At 51.3% G+C, this 19,875-nt stretch overlaps 1 protein-coding gene across 1 annotated transcript in view; it reads left to right on the top strand.

Moving 5' to 3' along the window:
• The window catches only part of Ergic1 (endoplasmic reticulum-golgi intermediate compartment 1), a 97,006-nt gene that overhangs the window by 34,217 nt on the left and 42,914 nt on the right, over positions 1-19,875 (top strand). The window contains exon 2 of the mRNA XM_051167390.1: positions 15,142-15,203. Coding sequence (XP_051023347.1) covers positions 15,142-15,203 — 62 coding nt within the window. The remainder of the gene's footprint in view (positions 1-15,141; positions 15,204-19,875) is intronic.

Here is a 19,875-nt window from a genome sequence, read left to right as displayed (position 1 = left end):
GAGCCTAGGCAGGTGATTTGACCTCTCTGAACCTTGGTTTCTTCATTTTTTTTAATTTAATTTATTCAGATTACATCTTAATTGTTATCCCCTCACTTGTATCCTCCCATTCCTCCCTCCCTCCCACTTTCACCCTATTCCCTTTCCCTAGGTCTGTGACAGAAGGGGACCTCCTCCCCCACCTTATGGTCACAGCCTATCAAGTCTCATCTTGGTAGCCTGTTTATTCTTTCTCTGTGTGCCGCCAGTCCTCCCCACCATGGGGACATGGTCAAATATGGAGTACCAGACTTCACGTCAGAGTCAGTCCCCACTCTCCACAGGACTGTGGATAATGTTCTGTCCATTGGCTAGATCTGAGTAGAGGTTCAATGTTTACTGCATGTATTGTCCTTGGTTGGTGTAGTAGTTTGAACAGACACCCCTGGGTCTAGATCCGCCGGTCTTGATGTTCTTCTTGTGGGTTTCTAGGACCCTCTGGATCTTTCTATTTCCCCATTCTCCCATACTTCTCTCATCTAGAGTCCCAATAGGAGGTCCCCACATCTATTCCAATCTCCTGGTAAGTGAAGATTTGTTAATGGTGGTCCCTGAGTAGTAGGCAGGATTCAGCAGTATAGAAGCAGTCAGGTCTCTGAACTGGGTGCCTGACCCAGGAGGTGGGACTCAGTATATCCCAGGCCCCTTTCATGTACCAATGCTGACTCAGGTGAGTACAGGCTGAAGGTCTCATGAAAGAGACTGACATTAGAAACAGGTGCATTCTGAAAATTGTAAGGTGCCCAGGCCTCTCCTGAATGGCACTCAGAGACACAGACCCTGCCCCAGTCCACCTTGTGTGGTTCATTCTACAGTCAAACCAGGCATCTGGGAATCTGATGGTTTCCTGGTGGATTCCAAGGGAGTGTGTATGGACCCCCACTTGGAGGGCTGCCATTCCTCCACCCACCTTGCAGTTGTCTCTTGGGGACTCGGGGCTCTGGCTTTCACAGTGTAGCCTAGCCCAGTGGTAGTCAGGCAGTACCCAAGAACTGCGTGTATGAGCGAGGAGAGAGAGAGAGAGAGAGAGAGAGAGAGAGAGAGAGAGAGAGAGAGAGAGAGAGAGAGAGAGAGAACAGAGAGGAATGACGCAGACCAGTGGACTTCCCAGAAGGTGACATTTAAACACAAGCGTAAGTGAAGGGGTAAGCCACGCTGTTGAGTGAATGCTCCAGATACAGGAAATTTTATTTAGGAAAGGTCATTATTAGTTCAGAAATATTTGAATGGAAAATTCTAGTCGGAGTTCGTATGTTTTAAACATGTCACAAATAACGTAATGAGATCTATCACCCTAAAATATAAATATGCCTTTGCCTAGAGCCTTCACCTTCTGTACCTGACCTGCCTAGTCCCTTAGTGGTCATCCTGGTCATCAGCCCCATTGTCACGGTATCACAAGGCTTGTTTCCGTTAACCTTTATTTTTCTTAATAACGGTCCTGAAACACATGAGTGGTGACATTGGCAATTTTATCTGAGTATAACGTTATATTCATCCTTGCTCATTGTTGCTGACGTCTTCCTGTGTGTGCTTTATAAATTAAATTCCTCATAGATATGCTTAGGAAAAATGTGTCTGGTTTCAGGGATCTACAGCGTGTTCCCCACAGATGGGGAGACTGCAGAGGAGGGGGCACTCGCCTAAGTTCTTCCAACGAGGCATAGTAAGGAATTAAGTTTTCTTACTTCCGCTATCTTCTGTGTCTTATCTGTAAGGAACGATCTTGGCTGTGGTAGTGGAAACCCAGATGAAAGTGGCTGTATGCGTTCTGCTTTTCCAACGTAACATGTAACATGAAGACTGGAGGTGCAGGCAGCTGCGGGGTTTGGCCCAGTAGCTCAAGAATGCCACCGTCCTTGTCTCTGCTGTTAGCTAAATGTTTCCCTTGAGGTCCCCAACAAGCTGATCAGCCCTGGATGCCGCATCTACATCTAAAGTGGGATGGTGGGACTGAGGATAGAATAGTCAGTTCCAGGAATGCCTGACCCAGTGATGCTAAAACCTAAAGTTCATTGTCCGGACAATACTTCATATCAAATGTCATTGGCTGGGTGGCTGGAGAGATGACCTAATGGATAAGATGCCTGTCATGCAAGCCTGCGACCCTGAATGGATCCCCAGCATCCTATAAAAGTTGGGTGTAGCAGCACAGTATCTGTGACCTCAGCGCGGGGCAAAGCTAAGAGGATCACTGGGGCTCACTGGCCAGCCCTGGTAGGCAAGTGTATAAGCTCCCAGTTCAGTGATAGGCCGTGTCTCAAAAAATTAAGGTGGCAAGGGATCAGGAAGGACACCGGCCACCTCCTTTTCCCCCACCCTCTCTTGATTTCTGAAGGAGATTGAGTCACTTGTTCTGTAGAATTGCCCACAATACAGATGTGGTTTTCTGAGTCTTCTGTAACTGGTGAGCTCAGGAGCCTTGAGGGTCCATGGTCAGTTCTCTCGGCAAGAAATGTTTCTGGCAATGCTGTGCACTTGTGTTGGTGTGCCTGAGGCGTGCAGTGATGGCACAGCGGCCTGGCCTGTCTAAGATGCCCACTCTCCATGGGCATCCTCTGGATGGGAAAGCTGGCACAGGGTGAGTCTTCTGGTCCTCATCGGTCTGCATTTACTGTTGGAAATCCTTCTCTAAGAACTTTGCCCTTGTCAGTGTCTGGTGACCTAGAAGTAGATATTATAAAAAAGAGATCCAAAATAAGTGTTTTCCATATAGCTTGGTGGCCTAGCATGTTGGTTCTGTAAGGCTTTGGTTTGGGGGTATTGCTTAGAAGACCTGGATTATATTATGGTATTTGATGTGTCATAATCATGACTGTTATTAAATGTATTGGCCTGTATGTGACACACAGATGTCACCCATTTATTGATATGTGCACACCATGATGTCATCACAACCCAGGCAATGAACCTGTCCATCACTCCCCAGGGCCTCCTTGCATCCCCACCTGCCATGATCTTCTGGGACTCTAGCTTGATCTGCATTTTCTAGAACCTAATGTGATGAAATCACCCCCATCTGAATCGAAGTACCTTTACTCAGCATCCTTAGAATCGGCACACGTAGCAGTCTGTACAGTATCCCATGTCATGGATGCCCTGTACTTCATGCCCATGGACACCTAGGTTGTTTTCCTCCTTGGGCCAGTGTAAGTTAAGCTCTCTGAGTGTTCATGTACACATCCCTGTGTGTGTGTGTGTAGTTTCCCACTTCTCCTCATCACATGCCTAGCGTGGCGTGGCTGGGTTATACAGTGAATGCGTGCTTGACTGTACCATGGCTCACCAGGCTCAGGCCCTCAGTGCGCAGGTGTCAGGAAGATTGGCAGGTGATTAAGGTTCTCCACTTAGCAGCCAATGAGTGTTTCCTGCAGAGTGTGTCAGTTCTTCTCAGACTCCATGAGGTTTTGAGGCTCTGGCTGGTTTCATGGGGATTTGTTACGGTCTTAAGGGACTATATTAGTGACCAAGAGAACACGTGATCACAAAGGCATTTGGCACTCTGTCCAGCTATCTCTCTCACACACATGCGTCTTCTGCCTGTACCTGGTAACCTCTCATTGCCACGTCTCTACGGTGACCCAATCTAGCTCAAGGCGCACCAGAAGTACACCAAATGTGGCCACTGGATGGAATTCTGTACCTCAGTAAATCTCTTTATAAATTACCCAGTACTTTGTAAACAATAGATGTTTAACCTCTTAAGAACTTGCTGAATTCTTCCCTAATGGCCACACAATTTTATGCACTTGATGGCAGTGCAGGAGTGTCGGCTGCTCTATTGGTCCACAGTTCCAGCTATCACGACAGACCTAGTGACATCTCACTATGGTTCTGATTTCGGATCTCCCAAGTGATTTTAATGCTAGCATCCCTTTGGGTGGTTTTTGACATCGCTAAGTCTTTGAGGAAGTAGCAGATCAAATCCTTTGCACGTCGCTTTCACTTACCCTATTTTAAGAGTTCTTTAGCCTGGGCCTGTGTCTTTTATCAGTTTATCAGACATGTGATTGACATGTGGTTCCCCGTCCCACCCCACCCTGTGGCTCATCTGTGTTCGCTTTAAGCACAGCTCTCCTTCAAAGAGAAGTTTTCCGTTTTGATGAGGCCTGATTCACCAACTCTTTCTTTCATGGAGTGTACTTTATGGTGTCTCATCTGAAAGTTCCACCCAATCTCAAATCACAGCAATTTGCTTGCAGCTGCACAGGGCTGTGTACACGAACACTCAGGGAGATTTATGTGTAATGATCGAAAGAGGAAAACAGCCCAGATGTCCAATGAATGACACAGTAGTGTTGTGTAGTACCCTGAAGTGGGTACTGGTCACCTCAAAAGGGACGCAGGCCCGAAGGGGCAGCATGGCCACCTGCAGTAAGTTTGCCGAGGCAGCACGGTTCAGATGCTGTGAGTGAGTCTGTCCGCGGCAGGGCTTGCCGTAAACCTTCTAGAAGAAGATAAACGCGTCTCTGTGATTGGCGGGAAGTATCAGTAGATAAGACACCGAAAAGGTTTTTTTTTCCGTTTTCAGAGTTGGAGCTTCGCCTGTTCTAGGAGCGTTACGTGTCTGTGAGTCTCAGAACCGCCCTGTCTGTCTGCAAACATGTCTGTTGGCGGTTTGGGTTGGAAGTGAGTTGGACCCAGAGGTCAGTTGGGGAGGAAGTGACCTTTGCTGACACTGACCCATTGCCTCAGTGTACACCCCCACTTCCTTAGTTTTAATTCCCCCCAGCAAGGGCTTCTGGTTACACACACATGCACATACAGGCATGCATGCACACATGCACACACGTACACTCATCTTACACTTCTATCAGGTGTGTCCTGAATATTTGACCTTTCATGCATCTCTTAGGAATTGTGGGTATAATAATTTGTATACATTTCAGCTCCCCCTTGAGTATAAAGTCATTGTCATCACCGCACCGCACTGCTCACCCCAGCTCCCACAGACAGTGTCACATAGCAAACGCAGTCCTTGTCCTTGGCCCTTCTCCTTTCATACATTAGGAGGATCCTGAAGTTCCTGAGAGTCGCCGTCCCCCTTGGCAGCTGGGCCAGCCTCCACTTCATGGGTGCTGTCTAGCCTGTGCCCTGTCCATCTCTGCCTGGGGCTTTGACCTGGCCCCGGACATTTGCAGCTGACCCTATGATGAGCAGCCTTGTGCGATGCCACTTCACAGTTTCACCTGGAAAATACTGGGTGGCCAGGGAAGATGAGGGACCAAGCTAACCTGGTCCAGCGTAGCTGGGTGGGAGGCCTGTAGGGAGGCCCGTGGGCCCGTGGCTGCCACAGCGACACCGTTTCCTCTCCAGCTACACTTGGTGTTTGTGGGAAGGGAGGAGGAGAAAGGCCGGGACTCTGTGGTCACAAAGGGTGTTCTGGGACTCGAGAGGTCACGTGAGGGATGCTAGGGCACAAGTGGAGGCTGCTGAAGCCAGAAGCCGTGCAGAGGCTCCCAGGTGTCATGACAGCAGCTCCAAGGCTGGGCTGGAGGGAGAAAACTATCTGTATTAGGGACCTCCCACAGTGTCACGGTGCCGGCCCTTGCACCAACCCTCCTCCACACTTAGCTCGTCCCTTCCTCCAGGCAGTGTGTAGCAGCCTGGGTAGAAAGCAGATGTCCTGTGGCAAACCGAGTTCAAAGTCTAGCCCTGAATCAGGGGCAACATGGGAGGGGGTCACATGACTTGCCGCACAGGGCTGGGAAAGTGATGAGTCAGAGCTAAGGCCTGGAGCACAGGTGAGCCCTCATCACAGGGGTGGCCTTGTTGCTATTTCTCCCTGAGGTTGGCCAGGGCTAGAGGCAGCCAAGCTCCTGTTCCACCCACAGAAGTTGGTGGTAGGAGTGCACAATTCCGTGTAGAATGTCCATTCAGGGTTCCTGTAGAGTGGAAGCCACAGTGGTTCTCCCCTTTCCCCATCTAGGCCTAGGTATGCCCATTTACCTGCGCGCGGGTCATGTCAACACATCCCTGCCCCTACTGATGCTCCGTGACTAACAGCAAATGAGTGTGCATATTCTCCCTCACTCCCTGGAGTCACACCAAGGACTTTGCCAGGCCACTGGGCAGGGCTGTCCAGGCCAAAGGTCCGGCTAAGTGTCTTAACAGCTATTTTTGGGACCAGTGACCCACCACCCAGTGACTTGCTCCTAAGTGGCATGTAATTTCATCAAGCCTTGGAAACAGTGACATCCCAGACTCCCTCCTGCCGTGGACCCGCCCACATCCCCAATGAAGAAGCCACAGAGCTATGGAGATTCTGCAGCAGGGACAGGGAGAAGCGGGGGCCCAGGCATGCCGCTAAAATAGCCCAGCTGAGGCATTCTCTGTGGAAGGAAGTCACAGATGAAGTCAGAGCATGCTTCCTGCAGCACTTCCCTTGCTTGGGAGCAAGGAAGGCATGTGTGTTTATTTTGGGTCGGGCTGCGGCCCCTCCCCCTATAGGCTGGAGGCTGATCGCAGACTGAATCTCTGTCAGTAAATCCTGCTTCTCACTGACTCCCAGCACCGATGTTGACGATGGTGACGTGCGTTCCCACGGCACTGTTTCCTTCTCAGCACCAAGGGAGGGGGTTTGCATAGTGCATTGTGAAATGGTGGCACGCATACTTACTCTGCCTTCACAACAGGGCATAAGGTAGACCTAGGTGGCTTGACTTTCTTTCTCTGGGTTTCTTTGCCCAGTGTTTTCCACATAAACTTTGCTTTTTCAGACACAGAGTGAAAAAGACCAGAAGGACTGCTTAGCCCCAGGATCATGGTGTCTGTGGCGCCACCAGAGCTATGGCTATGACTTTACTAGCGGAAGCAGAGCTCCCGAGGCCTCTTGAGGGGGACACAGGACAGGTGGGGGAAATGAGCCTCCTCTCGTGATGCTCTATTCCACAAAAAACAGACCTTCTCCATCCTGGAGCTGTCTGTGCAGCTGAGAGGCCCGTAGCATCCTCACCATCTGCCTGCTAGGTGCCAATAACACCCCAGCCCTGACAGTGGTAACCAAACCGTCTCTGTGTCCCACATCTCCTGGGAGACACAGAGACACTGTTGTTCCCGACTGAGAATCCCTGGCCTACAGCTTTTCCAAGGACACAGAAGCTGCCAAGGTGTGATGACCAATCTTTATTGGCGGGACTTAGAATCACCATGGAAACACGCATCTGGGTGTGTCTGTGAAGATGTTTCCAGTAAAGGTTCAATTGAGCGAGGACAACTCAACCCTGAACATGGTCGGGTAGTACCATCCCAAAGGCCCTGTGACCCTCAGCTGAATTAAAGGGAGGAAGCGAGCTGAGAGCCAGCGTTCATTTCTTTTCATGCTTTACGCTACACCTTCCTGACACGACAAACTGTGCCCAGAACTGAAAGCTAGAATAAAACCTTCTGTTGCTTTTCTCACAGCAGCAGGAAAAGTAACTAATCCCCTTGGATCCGCAGCTACGCGGTTTTAATTGGCTTTTTGCTGAGCCCAGAGACCTTCCTGCCTCTGCTTCCTGAGTAGCTGGGATTACAGGGGTGCACCGCCATGTCAGGCTGTTGTAAATACTCCCACTGGGTAAGCTCCTTTTCTCAGGGCCTCTAGTTTCCCTCTGATTTGAGTGGATGACATAGGGTAACTGTAGGGACACTTCCAGAGCTGACAGTGGAGAGGGTCATGGAGGCCCCAGCTGGTCTGTTTGGAGCCTTCCCAGCAGGTCAGCGTCGTGTCCGCCCACTCCAGTTCTTGCTCCTATCCTGTTAGCATTCGCTCCTGGGCTGGCTTTCCTTCAGGCAAGGTGGTTCTCTTGCTTTCATCTCAGCTTATTTTTCCGTGAGTGCGTGTGTGTGTGTGTCTGTCTGTCTGTCTGTCTGTGTCTGTGTGTGTGTGTATCCTCAAACGCCATCCAAATAGAACATATATGTGACGTCCTATGCCACCACTGTCTATTCCACCTGCCCATCATGTTTTAGAGGCTTAGATGATTTATTTTTGGTTTATTTTGCTATTGTTTGGGTTTTTGTTTGGTGTGTGTGTGTGTGTGTGTGTGTGTGTGTGTGTGTGTTTTCACTCTTATAGGTGTCTGTGAAGGCCAGAGGTTGGCATTGGGTACTTCCTCAAACACCTTGACCTCCCCCCTTTTTAAGTGTTTGTGTGGTGGTGTGCATGTGTGTGTATGCGTGTTTGCGTGTGGAGGAGGGTGCTCACGTGTGCGCATGTAGAAACCCAAGGTTGATACTGAACATTTTCCTCTATCATTTTTCTTTCTTTTTCTTTGGAAACAGAGTCTCCAAATTTAGAGGCTGGAATAAGAGGCGGGCTACCGTGCCCACCGGAATTGTTGTGGGTTCTGGGGATCTGAACTCTGGTACTTTAGGTTGTGTGGCAAGCACGTTAACCACTGAGCCATCTCCACAGCCCCAGCCTATTTTGTGAGACAAGATCTCCCATTGAACCTAAGAAGTCTTTGTTTTGGCTAGACTGGCCAGCCAGCACCAGGAGCCACCTGCCTCTGTCCCCCAAGTGTTAGGGTTACAAGTGTACACTGTCATGCCCAGCTTTTATGTGCTGCATTTGAACTCAGGCCCTCCCGCAGCAGGCACTCTAGCCTCCGAGCTGTCTCCCCAGGCCCCACTGTTCTCTTTGTTGGGATGAGGTTTCACTCTGTAGCCCAAGTTGCCCTGGAATTTATGATCTTCCCTTCTGTAGCCTCCCAAGTGTTAAGTGTGCAAGTGTGTAACTTCCTCTGGGATCTTAGGGCAGCCTTGGACCTTTTTTTTTTTTTTTTAAGATTTATTTATTATTATGGATACAGTAGTCTGTCTGCATGTACACCTGCAGGCCAGAAGAGGCCGCCAGATCTCATTACAGATGGTTATGAGCCACCATGTTTGCTGGGAATTGAACTCAGGACCTCTGGAAGAACAGTCAGTGCAGTGCTCTTAACCTCTGAGCCATCTCTCCAGCCCCCCCCCCCCCCTTTAAAAAGAAAAGAAAAGAAAAGAAAAGAAAAAAGGCTCATGTAGCCTGTGTTGGCCTCAAACTTGCTTTGTAGATTAGGGTGATCTTGAACTTTGAATCCTCCACCTGAGAGGCATGCACCACACACTCAGTTTATATGGTGTTGGGAAGTGGGGGTGGTTGCTCCTGCTAGGCAAGCACTCTGCCAACAGAGTGACATCCCTGGGCTTTTTTTTTTTTTTGAAATAGGGCCTCACTCTGTAGCCCTGGCTGTCCTGAAACTCACTGTGTAGATCAAGCTGGCCTCAGGTCCTCAGAGGTCCACCTGCCTCTGCCTCCCAAGTATTGGGATCAAAGGGGTGCACCACCCTGCCCAGTGCTGGCCCTCACTCTTGTGATGATCTGTTCACTGGGTGAAAGGCAAAGACTAAGAAACTCCCAGGCTGAGGGAAGGGCGGAAAATGATCCCGCTCTTCTTCTTTCTCTGTGTGAGGTTGAGCAACGCCAGATCCTGAACCTTTCCTCCTAAATCTTCCCCCCCAAAATGACGCAAGTTGTCCTGCGTTTGGAAGAATCAGTGAGAACGTGAAAGGCCCTTACACAGATCCCTGCCCAGGTACTTTGTCTGTGAATTTAGCCAAACCACGATCGTTTCTGATCGCTGTATGTGAGATGAGACACACTAACTCAGGCTGGTCCGGAGAGTCGAACGAGAACGCAGGTAAACGTCAGGACATAGGCAGTGGCCGGCATCCTGCTTCTCAGCCATACTTTTCACCCTTTCTCCACATCCTCCGAGGCAGAATAGCCGAGACTGATCACATCACCACTGTGAGGGCCTGACTAATTCGAGTCAGAGAGGATGCACAGCTCACTTCCTCGTCTGTCACATGCCTGGGCTTCTCACTAGCCTCCTGGTGGCCCAATTTCCCAGTGACAGTCATTACTGACTCACCGCTTTTGTGGTTACCTCTAAACCACGTTCCTTTTCTGTTCTCCCTTTACCCCATCACCACTCTCCAACGTGAGTCTGTTGTGTGGGGGACAGACCCTTGTCACATGTCACAGGTGGCCTCTGCTGAGGAGCCCAAAGCTTCGGTAGACTGGCAGCTTTTTGAGGGCAGGGACCGTATCTACCTTGATCAGTTTCTTTTCCTGACCTTCTAGAATACTGCAGTATATGTTTAATACGTATTTGCTGAGTGAATGGTGAATTTCTGCGACTTCCTCTTGCCTACGGGGCAACAGTCTCGGAAAAATAAATGATGGAAGGCTTGGGACCACTCGCTGTCTGGTATGTCAGCGAGGGAGCAGAAGCCTGGTCCCCGCTAGTGCGGGGTGGTGGGAAGACGATGGCCTGGGGACTTGGTGCCAGGTTTGATAACCATTCTGCTTCCTCGGTGACATAGGGGTCCCCTCCACCTGAGCCTCAGATCTCCCCAGGATAGTGGGGCCCCAGAACCTGCTGGGGTTCTCGTGACAGAGCTAAATATGTTGAATGTCGAAGGCTCCAACCGGGAAGTGGCCATTTGCCACCAGTCGCTCTTTCTGGGGCTTTGCCTGCTGTGCTCTGGTCCCTGCCACACCTCCCTGTTACCGCTTAATTCGACATCTCCCTGTCCCTGGTGCTGTCCCAACAAGCCGTAAGCGTAGCTTGCCGCACAAGTGTAGTTAAGCCACACCTCTAGTTCAGGTGCCTGCACAGACGAGGCTTCTTCCCAAAACAGAGTTAAGTGGGATTTTGAGTAACAGCTTCCTTTGAATTTTTAAAATATCTTTATTTCTTTTGAAATAACCTTATGCTTATCCCCAAATTGCAAAAAAAACAAAAACAAAAAAACAAGTGTCTCCAAAGGTCAACATCTACGTCATGTTCTGCGTTGGATCTATAATGTCCCCAGAGGCTCTGTGCTTAAAGGCTTGGTTGGTCCCCAGGATAATGTTAGAGCAGACTGGATATGGGGGCTCCTGACTCACCCATTGGTGAGTCTAAGGACTGCTGGGATGGAATGGAAGCTTTAAGAGCTGGGGCTGATAACCCCTGACACTATTAATGACGCCCTGCTATGACTGCAGACAGGAGCCTAGCATAGCTGCCTCCTAAGAGGCTTCATCCAGCAGCTGATGGAAACAGATGGAGAATGGCACCGCCAAACAATAGGCCGAGCTCGGGGAGTTTTGTGAAAGGGTGGGAGGAAGGATTGGCGGGGGGGGGGGGGGCAGAGGGGTCAAAGACACCCCAGGAACACCTACAGAGTAAACTAACCTGGACCCACAGGACGGCGGGGGGGTCACAGAGAATGAACCACCAGCCAAAGAGCATGCCTGGACTGGACCTAGGCCCCCTACACACATGTAGCAGATGTGCAGCTTGGTTATTACGTGGCTTCCCTAACAGAGAGTAAGGGTTGGTTGTCTGTGACTCAGTTGCCTGCCTTTGGATCTCTTTGCTTAGCTGAGCTGTCTTGTGTGGCTTCAGTGGGAGAGGATGCTCTTAGCCAGGCTACGGCTTATAGTGCCAGGATGAGTTGGCACCCCTTAGGGACCTCCTCTTTTCTGAGAAGGAGAGAGGGAAAGGGGGGCATGAGGGCAGGGCTGGGAGGAGAGGAGGAGGGTGGGGGCTGGGTTCATGCTGTAAAGCGATTGTAGGGGGTTGGGGGTAGGGGGCCCAGGGGGTGGGGGGGAAGGGGAAGGGAGAGCGAGAGCGGGAGCTCAGCTGGAGGAATGAGTATCCTGGAAGAGAATCTTGTCCCTGGTCCCTTGCTTGCTACTTGCTAGCGACTTGCTCGACTTGCTCTCTGTCTCTCCCTCTCTCTCCCACCCTCCACCCCCACCCCCACCCCGCCATGACCATGAGGCAAGCAGCTTCCCCTGCTGCCTCTTCCACGGCTGAGATGTTTTGCTGCACCCTAGGGCCTATCCAGCAGAACCAACCAGGCAGACTGAGACCGCTGGAGCCCTGAGCCAAAACAAACCTTTCTTCCTTGAAGTCGATTTTCTCTGGTATTTTGTCACAGCCATGGAAAGCTGTCATGCTTAACCATGTTGCCACCATCAAAACAATAACATTATATAAGGGCAGGACTTACTCAAATGCCCTTTTCTCTAAGAAAGGAAATCTGTTGTGATCCCACACTAAGTTTAGTCATTATGCCCACTAAGTCTCCTCTGTTTGGGACAGCCCCCATGTTACTTGTTGGGACCCTGATGGTGACATTGCCAGAGACAGGCTGCGTAGCCCCCACGGGGCACTGCTACATTACTACTTCCAGCTGGAAGGGACCTGTCAGATCTTCTGTGCACCTCCTTGCTTTTCATCCAGGGAAACTGAGGCCCAGCAATGGACGGGGATTTCCAGGCCCATCTCTCTGCCTGCAGCTTATTTGTCTGGGTGTCTCCAGAGTCCCACATGGCTTCCACCCTGCCCAGGCGGCCTGTTTTAAGATAGGCTGCCCATGCCCTTCAGCTCTGCAGCCACAGAGTCTCATGCTGGGCTCCCGGGCCTGGCCTGTTTATAAATGCCTCTTGGTCTTGCATTTGTGTCGTACAACATTCGAGAATGGGGCGTTCCGTGTGCAGTTCCAAATCCAGAGTCTTCTCTTGAGCACTCAGAACCTCTGGCCACCCTAAGCTCACACCTCCACCTGGCACCCCCATGAGTGCTCTATGGGCTGTTTGTGCACTGCTCAACACTGAGCAGGAGGCGCATTCTGGGCAACCATCCGGAGTTGAAAGCGTCCTTATAGGTGTGAGTCACTCTCACCTATACATGGGCAGACTGAAATTCTGTTTGGGACCCCTCGTGAGTTGAAAACCGTCTCCAGTCAGCCAGGCTATTCCCTCCCCATTCTGCGCCCCCCCCCCCCCAGTGTGCAGCAGTCCTCTGGCAGCCCCCGCAGCACCCCACCTGGGAATCCCTGGCCTGACATTCAGGAACTTCTCATAAGACCTCTCTGCCTTTTCTCATTCCCACTCCACTGCTCCCCAAAATTAAACACAGCATCCCAGTAACCCCACTTGTGTCCTGCCCTTGGCCTTATGCCCTGCGCAGCACTTTCCACCCCGACAGTCCTCTCCTCAGGGCAGACTTCACCCCCCTGGGACCCAAGGGCCCTTCTACGTGCCCGTGTCTGTAGCTCGCCCCCCTAAACTCTCTGTGAGTGTTCCTGCCTACTTTTCTCTGTCTCTCTTATGGCAAGCTGTACGTTCCCAGGCCAGACTAATTAAGAGGGCTCAGTCTGTAATAGGGACCTGATTGGTCAGGTGAGGGTTAATAAGGGGACCGGTGAACATGGGACCAGTGCCAGGCTTGGTTCTAAGAGCTCTAACAGCCAGCCACAGATCCTCCTGCAGCTGCAGTGAGTGAGGTCCAGAGAAGTTACTTGCCATGCCCAAGGTCATACATGGTGCTGGGGTCATGTCTGAGCCTCTCATACACCTCTCCAGGTTAAAGGCGTGTCGCTGAGAAGTAAGGTGTGTAGCCCTCCTGGGCGCTTGGTAACACCACAGCCCTAATAGCTAAGCACAGAGCAGACAGCAGGGAAAGTGGCAGCCTTTCTCCTGGTGTCCCACAGGAGCTTTTCTCCCTCGAGGCCTTAGCAGATAGGTGGCTCGTGTGTAATTAGCAGAGTCGGGCACCAGCCTTGATCCAGACAAAGGTGTAGCGGGTGTGCTTGTTTCCCAGTCATTGAAGAGGGCTGCTCTGCACCAGCCTTTCCCTAAAGTCACGGTCCGCCTTCTACTTGAGGCCGTGTGGACCAAGGGCCCTGTCGACAGAGCTCTGCTACGAGAAGACTGGCTGGCTGCTGCTCATGGTCAAGGGAAAGGCAGAAAGCCAAGTACGTGGAAGCCTCCCGTGGGGGCCTCTGCACCAGATCCCCTCACAGATGGGGTTTCTTACTCTGCAGGAGCATGGCAGGGTTTAGCAGGAGTAGCCCTGCGTTCATAGACGAGGAAACTGAGGTCCTAAGCAGTAAAGTCATGTGGCAAGGAAGAGCATTTACCAAGGTTTAAACCAGAGAAAGCCGATTCCTGAGTCTTATCCCTTACTGGACGAAGGGCAAGGCAGGACGAGGATTAAATCCATGTCCATTTCTTCATCCTGTTCTGAGACTTCCCTGGCCCTGGTGTGTTTAGGAAAGAGAAGCTAGGGAGAGCAGAGGCAGGAGCCAGCCTTACCTCCAGCTGACCCTGCCTCATCCTATGGGCAGGAACTGGGAGGGAAGGCGGGGACACTGGACCCGACCAGGGAAGTGGAGGCAGGAAAAGGAAGGAATGAAGAGGTGGCATCGAGCAAGAAAGCAGTGTCGTAATATAACTAGACACAGCCTCCCACTGGCCCCCTAGACCCGGATGTTCCATTCGGTGTGCAGTTACTGGGTCTACGACCTGCCAGGCCATGCTAGGGGACAAGACCTCACAAGACCCTTGGTCCTCAAGAATAAGTTACATTCTGACAGAGGCAAGACTCACCAAGACATATGCACAAGTATAAACATATGAGTGGATAAAATTGCGGGTAATGAGCTTGGGTCGTGTCATGGGGACATGACGAGATACAGCAGAGAGATGCGGAGGTGTGCTGGCTTGCTGGCTAGGTTTATGTCAACTTGACACGAACTGTGGTCATCTGGGTCTGTGGTCTCAACTGAGAAAATGCCTCTGTAACACTGGGCTGTGGGCCAGGCTGTAGAGCATTTTCTTAGTTAGTGATTGATGGAAGAGGGCCCAGGCCATTGTGCGTTGTGCTGTCCCTGGCCTTGGGGGGCGGCGGTGAGGGTCCTGGGTTCCTTAAGAAGGCAGGTTGAGCAAGCCAGTAAACAGCACCCCTCCATGGCCTCTGCATCAGCTCCTGCCTCCTGGTTCCTGCCCTGTTTGAGTTCCTGTCCTGACTTCCTTCCGTGGTGAACAGCTCTGTGGACATGGAAGCCATGTAAACCGTTTCCTCCCCAGCTCACTCTGTGGTCATGGTGTTTCGTCACAGCAATAGAAACCCCAACTAAGACAGGATGGCTCTCATAAAGCCTCTCAGAGGAGGCTGGAAGAGACTCTCTGGTAAGAGCCGTGGTTGCTGACCCAGGTGGCATGCGGCCAGCACCCCCAGCCTCTGCCTCTAGGCCTGTGCTCTACACATGTCCAATTCCTCTGTTTCTTCTCCACAGGTTTGACATCTACAGAAAGGTGCCCAAGGATCTCACGCAGCCGACGTACACCGGTGCCATCAGTGAGTTACTGCCCTTTCTCACCATTACCCCAGCCCTCTGCCTGCTACCCAGAGAGCCAGGCCTCCATCCACTCAGTGCAACTCTGGACCAAGGCGCAAAGAAGGAAAGTCAGGAGGGAGAGAGGAGATGTGCCTCGCATCCCACACGCCCTGCATCTCTTTCCACACAGCATCCCTGTCCTTGCTATCTAACCCCACAAGGTAGAGCTGCTATCTGTGTCTAGAAGGATGAAAAAAAAAATCAGTGCAGGTTCAGGATCCCTGCTTTCAAAATTCAAAGCTATGTCTCTTAGAGCCCTGACATGCACTGTGAGTGAAAAGCCCTCCTCGACCCTGTGTGATGGATGGCACTAAAGATGTGATATTACCCCCAGGCTGTATGGGTTAGTGCACTTGAAATATGCATCGCCTATTTAGACTCGGCCCCGTTCTCAAAATACCAGCTGTCCTAAAATCTCAATCCAGGCTCGGTGAGATGGCTCAGCAGGTGAAAGTGTTTGCTGTGCAAACCTCATGGGCTGAGTTAGAGCCCCAGAGCCCACGGTGGAAGGAGACACACACACAATCATCAGCTCTGCTACCATATCGTTATAGTAATAAATTACATTTTAAAAAATTTTTTTAAAAGTCCAACCAAGCAAATCAGGGCTTGGAGGGAGGCTTGCTTTTACCTTCGTGCCTTTGAAATGATTTGAATTGTTAATAATTTGAGCCACTCAAAGAATCCACAAATTCGCTGTGACTTGGTTCAGTGAGAGGAACCAGAGCAACTCAGAAAAGTATCCGTTTGCAACCCCAGGCAGGGAAGGTGTAATCTGAGCCCAGCAGCTGTGTCAGCAGGGACAAGAGGACCCAAGGACCAGAACTGGAGCACAAGAAGACAAAGAATGACTCTGTTGGTTCGGGACCCAAAGAATGAGAGGAAAGGCCTTTGAGCCTGTTGTAAAATGAGTTGGGGCGAGGAAACAGAGTCCCTGATCCTGGGGACTCTGAAGACCCCTCCCCTCTCCTCCTCAAGTGTGCGGTGGGTGTAGCAGCTCACTGCCAAAGACAAGAGAAGAGCAATGTTAATTAGCAGGTTTCCTGCAGGGAAGCCTGGAGATGGCAGCTCAGCCCTGGAGGGAGGTTGGTGTCACAGGATTGGTGGTGTGGGTCTATGAGGGCCTGATGTGTCATGCCGAGACACCTTGCCACTGAGGGGGCTTCCCCATTAAGCTGTAACCTCTGGCAGATGAGACAGAACAGTACAGTCCCAGACTGGGGGTGTTCTGCCAGACACCTGCGCCCCACACTGCCAGATGAGCAAGACCTTGAAAAGATGAGGGAAGAGGGAAGGATGGGTTACAGAGGGACTCAGGAGGGGGAAATGCAGGGTAGGATCCAGGATCTGTTCCTGCAACAGAAACAGCCTTCCCGGGAAAGCTGGTGGAACCCGCTTAAAGGCTGTGGCAGAGTTAGGAGCGTGGCAACAGCGCAAATTCCTCTTGGACAAAGCGTGACAAAGTGCCATGGTTATGTCAAACGTGAGCAGGGGCATCCAGGAGAAGCTGTCCTGACTTTGCATCCATTGCTGGTCCACTACAGAGACCGTTCCCAAGAAGTAGTTCTCAGAACAAACCAAAGTCACCAGCAACCGGGTTGGGAACGCCTGGGCCTCACACCTCAGAGGCTCAGCATGGGGAAGTGACTCATCCAAAATGTCACCGTTTACAGAAGGGGAGAGTCAAGGTTAGATCTCAGATGCCCCTGGATGCTTGGTATGGGACAGAGACCCTCACAATGGCACCAGCCTTGCTGCATGAACAGAGTCCACCCTCAGGTAGATTGGTGGCCTTTGAGGATCTCCACAACTCCAGCTACCTCTTCTAGCTCTCCCTCCAACTGCGTTTCTTTTCTTTTCTTTCTTTCTTTCTTTCTGGCCTCAAACTCACAGAGATGTGCCTGCCTCTGCCTCCCCCCACTCCCCCCCCCCCCCCCCCCGAGTGCTGGGATTACAGGTGCACATGCCTGCCTCCAGCTGGGTTTCTTAACACAGCAGGTACTTTTTCCAATTGTGAGGAAAAGCTGCCTTCATCCTCATGCTTGGTACCTGTGTGTCCTTGGGCAAGTCCTCTTTGAGCCTCAGTTTCCCCATGTGGGGATTAAAAGAGACCGAGCTGTTTCGGAGCAGGGCATGTGAGCCCTCCCTCAGTGTATGAGTGGTTGGTTCCTGCTAACCCACAACTAAGACATGAGTATGTGACCCAAGAAGCTCAGCCCCCCGACACTCCCACCCCAGGAAAAAGACTTGCTTAGACTACAAGAAAGGAGGCTCCTGTCTCTTCCGTGCTGCCACACGGCAGCTTGGCCTCCCTGCAGATTTCTCCGGTCTACCCTTAGCCAACCTGTTGAACAATCAGGTATGCGTCCTCTTAACAGCCCAGGATGGATCTGCACTAGTGCCTTGCATGCAGGGGCCTGTGATGCTGCATTCCCCCCCCCCACCCCCTGTTTCCCACCTCAACCAACAGCTCTGCCTTCTATCCAGCCATCTCCTGTGGCACTGAGAGTGGCCGGCATGATTCTAGCCTCTTGTCCTACAGATGTCATTGCTGTGTCTTGCCATCTTTTGTGGCTATTACCATGAGGTGGTTCTCTAGGGCGAAGGAGCAGTGAGTCAAAGGGGACCCTGTTTGGGGGTTTGTTTTTGTTTTTCCATTTTTCGAGACAGGGTTTCTCTGTGTAGCCTTGGCTGTCCTGGACTCATTTTGTAGACCAGACTGGCCTCGAACTCCCAGTAATCTGCCTGCCTCTGCCTCCCGAGTGCTAGGATTAAAGGTATGCGCTACCACCGCCCAGCTAAGAGGACCCCCATTTTTAACTGTTTAGAAAGTTCTGCCTGGAAGCCCTCAGGAGCATGGTCCTTACATCTCCTTACATGAGCATCTCTTTACATGAGAAGAAGGTCCGAGACATGGGAAGCTAGCCCTTAGCTACCATTTAGTGCACAAATATTTATTAAGCTGGACCTAGGGCCAGGCCCTGTGCCAAGTGCTGGGACAGAGCTGATGAATGAGCTTTGGTCTTCGTCCTTGAGACTCATACAGCCGAGCCCAGCAGGCCAACTCAGGCATGCGCCATTGCGTTATGCTGTGGGATGGCTGCTATTAATAGCTGAAGGAGACAGCGGAATTCTGGGCCTTGAACGTCAGCCTTTGGATTTCGCCTCCTCCCTTACACGGCTCTGCGACCTTGGATGGACTCCTTGACTTTCCCTCAGGGTGTTAGGTCTCAGGCCATGGCCCCCTTCAACTTGGCAGCACCCGGCTTCCTACTAGCGAGCATCTCCTGGGGTTACATTATGACTGCCCAGGGCTTGAGTCAGTTTCAGAAAGTCTGGAGTCGGAGAGCCTCCAAAACTTGCCCAAACATGGATTGAAAGCCTTCACCCAGCCTTTGAGGTCTGAAGACCTTGGTTGGAATGCTTGCTGCCCTGCCTTCATGGTTTCTCCCTATCTGGATAAACATTAATTCTGTGCCTTCCCTGAGCTGGTACTGTCTCAGGCCCTGAGGCCACAGTGGTGCTAAGGCCTCACCTCTGGCTCCCCAGTCTGAGACAGGAGTCAGGTGCACTTACACAGTACAGTAAGTGTGGGACAGGGCTCTTGGAATCAGCCTTGGAGTCACCCTGTCTACCTGCTGGGTTAAGTGGGCTTTGGGCCAAGGCTTGCATATGCACACAGGTCTCAGGGAAAGGCCTCCCCAATCCCTCCTCCCTCCCACCACAGTGTGAGTTGTTAGGACTCTGGGGTGTGCCTGCAGGCATGGAGCAGGGAGGGCAGCTAGAAGACAGACACTCACCCCATAGTTAGCAGTGGCCTTCAGAAAACTTCCTGCATCACAGGCTTACTGCAGCCGGTGTGGACAACATGATGCTGAAGCGTGGGTCCTGGATGGCCCTGGGCAGAAAGGCACAAGGACACAGTTTCAGGATGCCTCGCCTGCTGCCAGATTCTTCCCCAAGACGTAGCAGCCACCACTGTAGGTGGAGGGAGACCAGGAACCAGCACCGGGGTGGGTAGCCGACAACTCAGGGGGGGTTAGCTCACAGCTGGAAAGGATACTGAGCTTCATCTCCATGCCACGAACAGGACAAAGCAGGCCACTGTCTGAGCCCGGATCTGTTTACACACGTCACTGAGTGTGTGAAGTGTGCTTGAAGGGAGTGTCTGTCTTGCTGCTGTTGATTTAGAGCAAAGGAGGCTTAAAGTATGTAGACCTGCACGTGTGTATGCAGATGTATACTTTTTGCTTGGTTCTGTTTTTGGAAGAGAGTCCTGGCTAACCTGGAACTTGCCGTTTAGGCTAAGCTAGCCTTGAAATTTGGGAGCTTACTGTGTAGTCTAGGCTTGCCTTGAAATTTGGGCAGTCCTTCCCACCTCTGCTCCTGAATGCTGGGCTTAAAGATGTGGGCCACTAGGCCTGGCCAATATGTGTGTGTGTGTGTGTGTGTGTGTGTACACACGTACATACATACATACACACATACATGTATATGTGTATATATACATATGTACGCATATATACTTGTTTGTGTATATGTTTATATGTATATACACTATGTTGTGTAATTATTCATTCATGATGTTGTTTAATATTTGCATGTGTTTATATGCCCAGTTGGAACTTTTTC

Source organism: Acomys russatus, chromosome 25, assembly GCF_903995435.1.
Source record: "Acomys russatus chromosome 25, mAcoRus1.1, whole genome shotgun sequence".
Lineage (NCBI taxonomy): Eukaryota > Metazoa > Chordata > Mammalia > Rodentia > Muridae > Acomys > Acomys russatus.
Note: the sequence above shows the minus strand (reverse complement) of the source record. Positions and strands in the feature narration are given on the sequence as shown.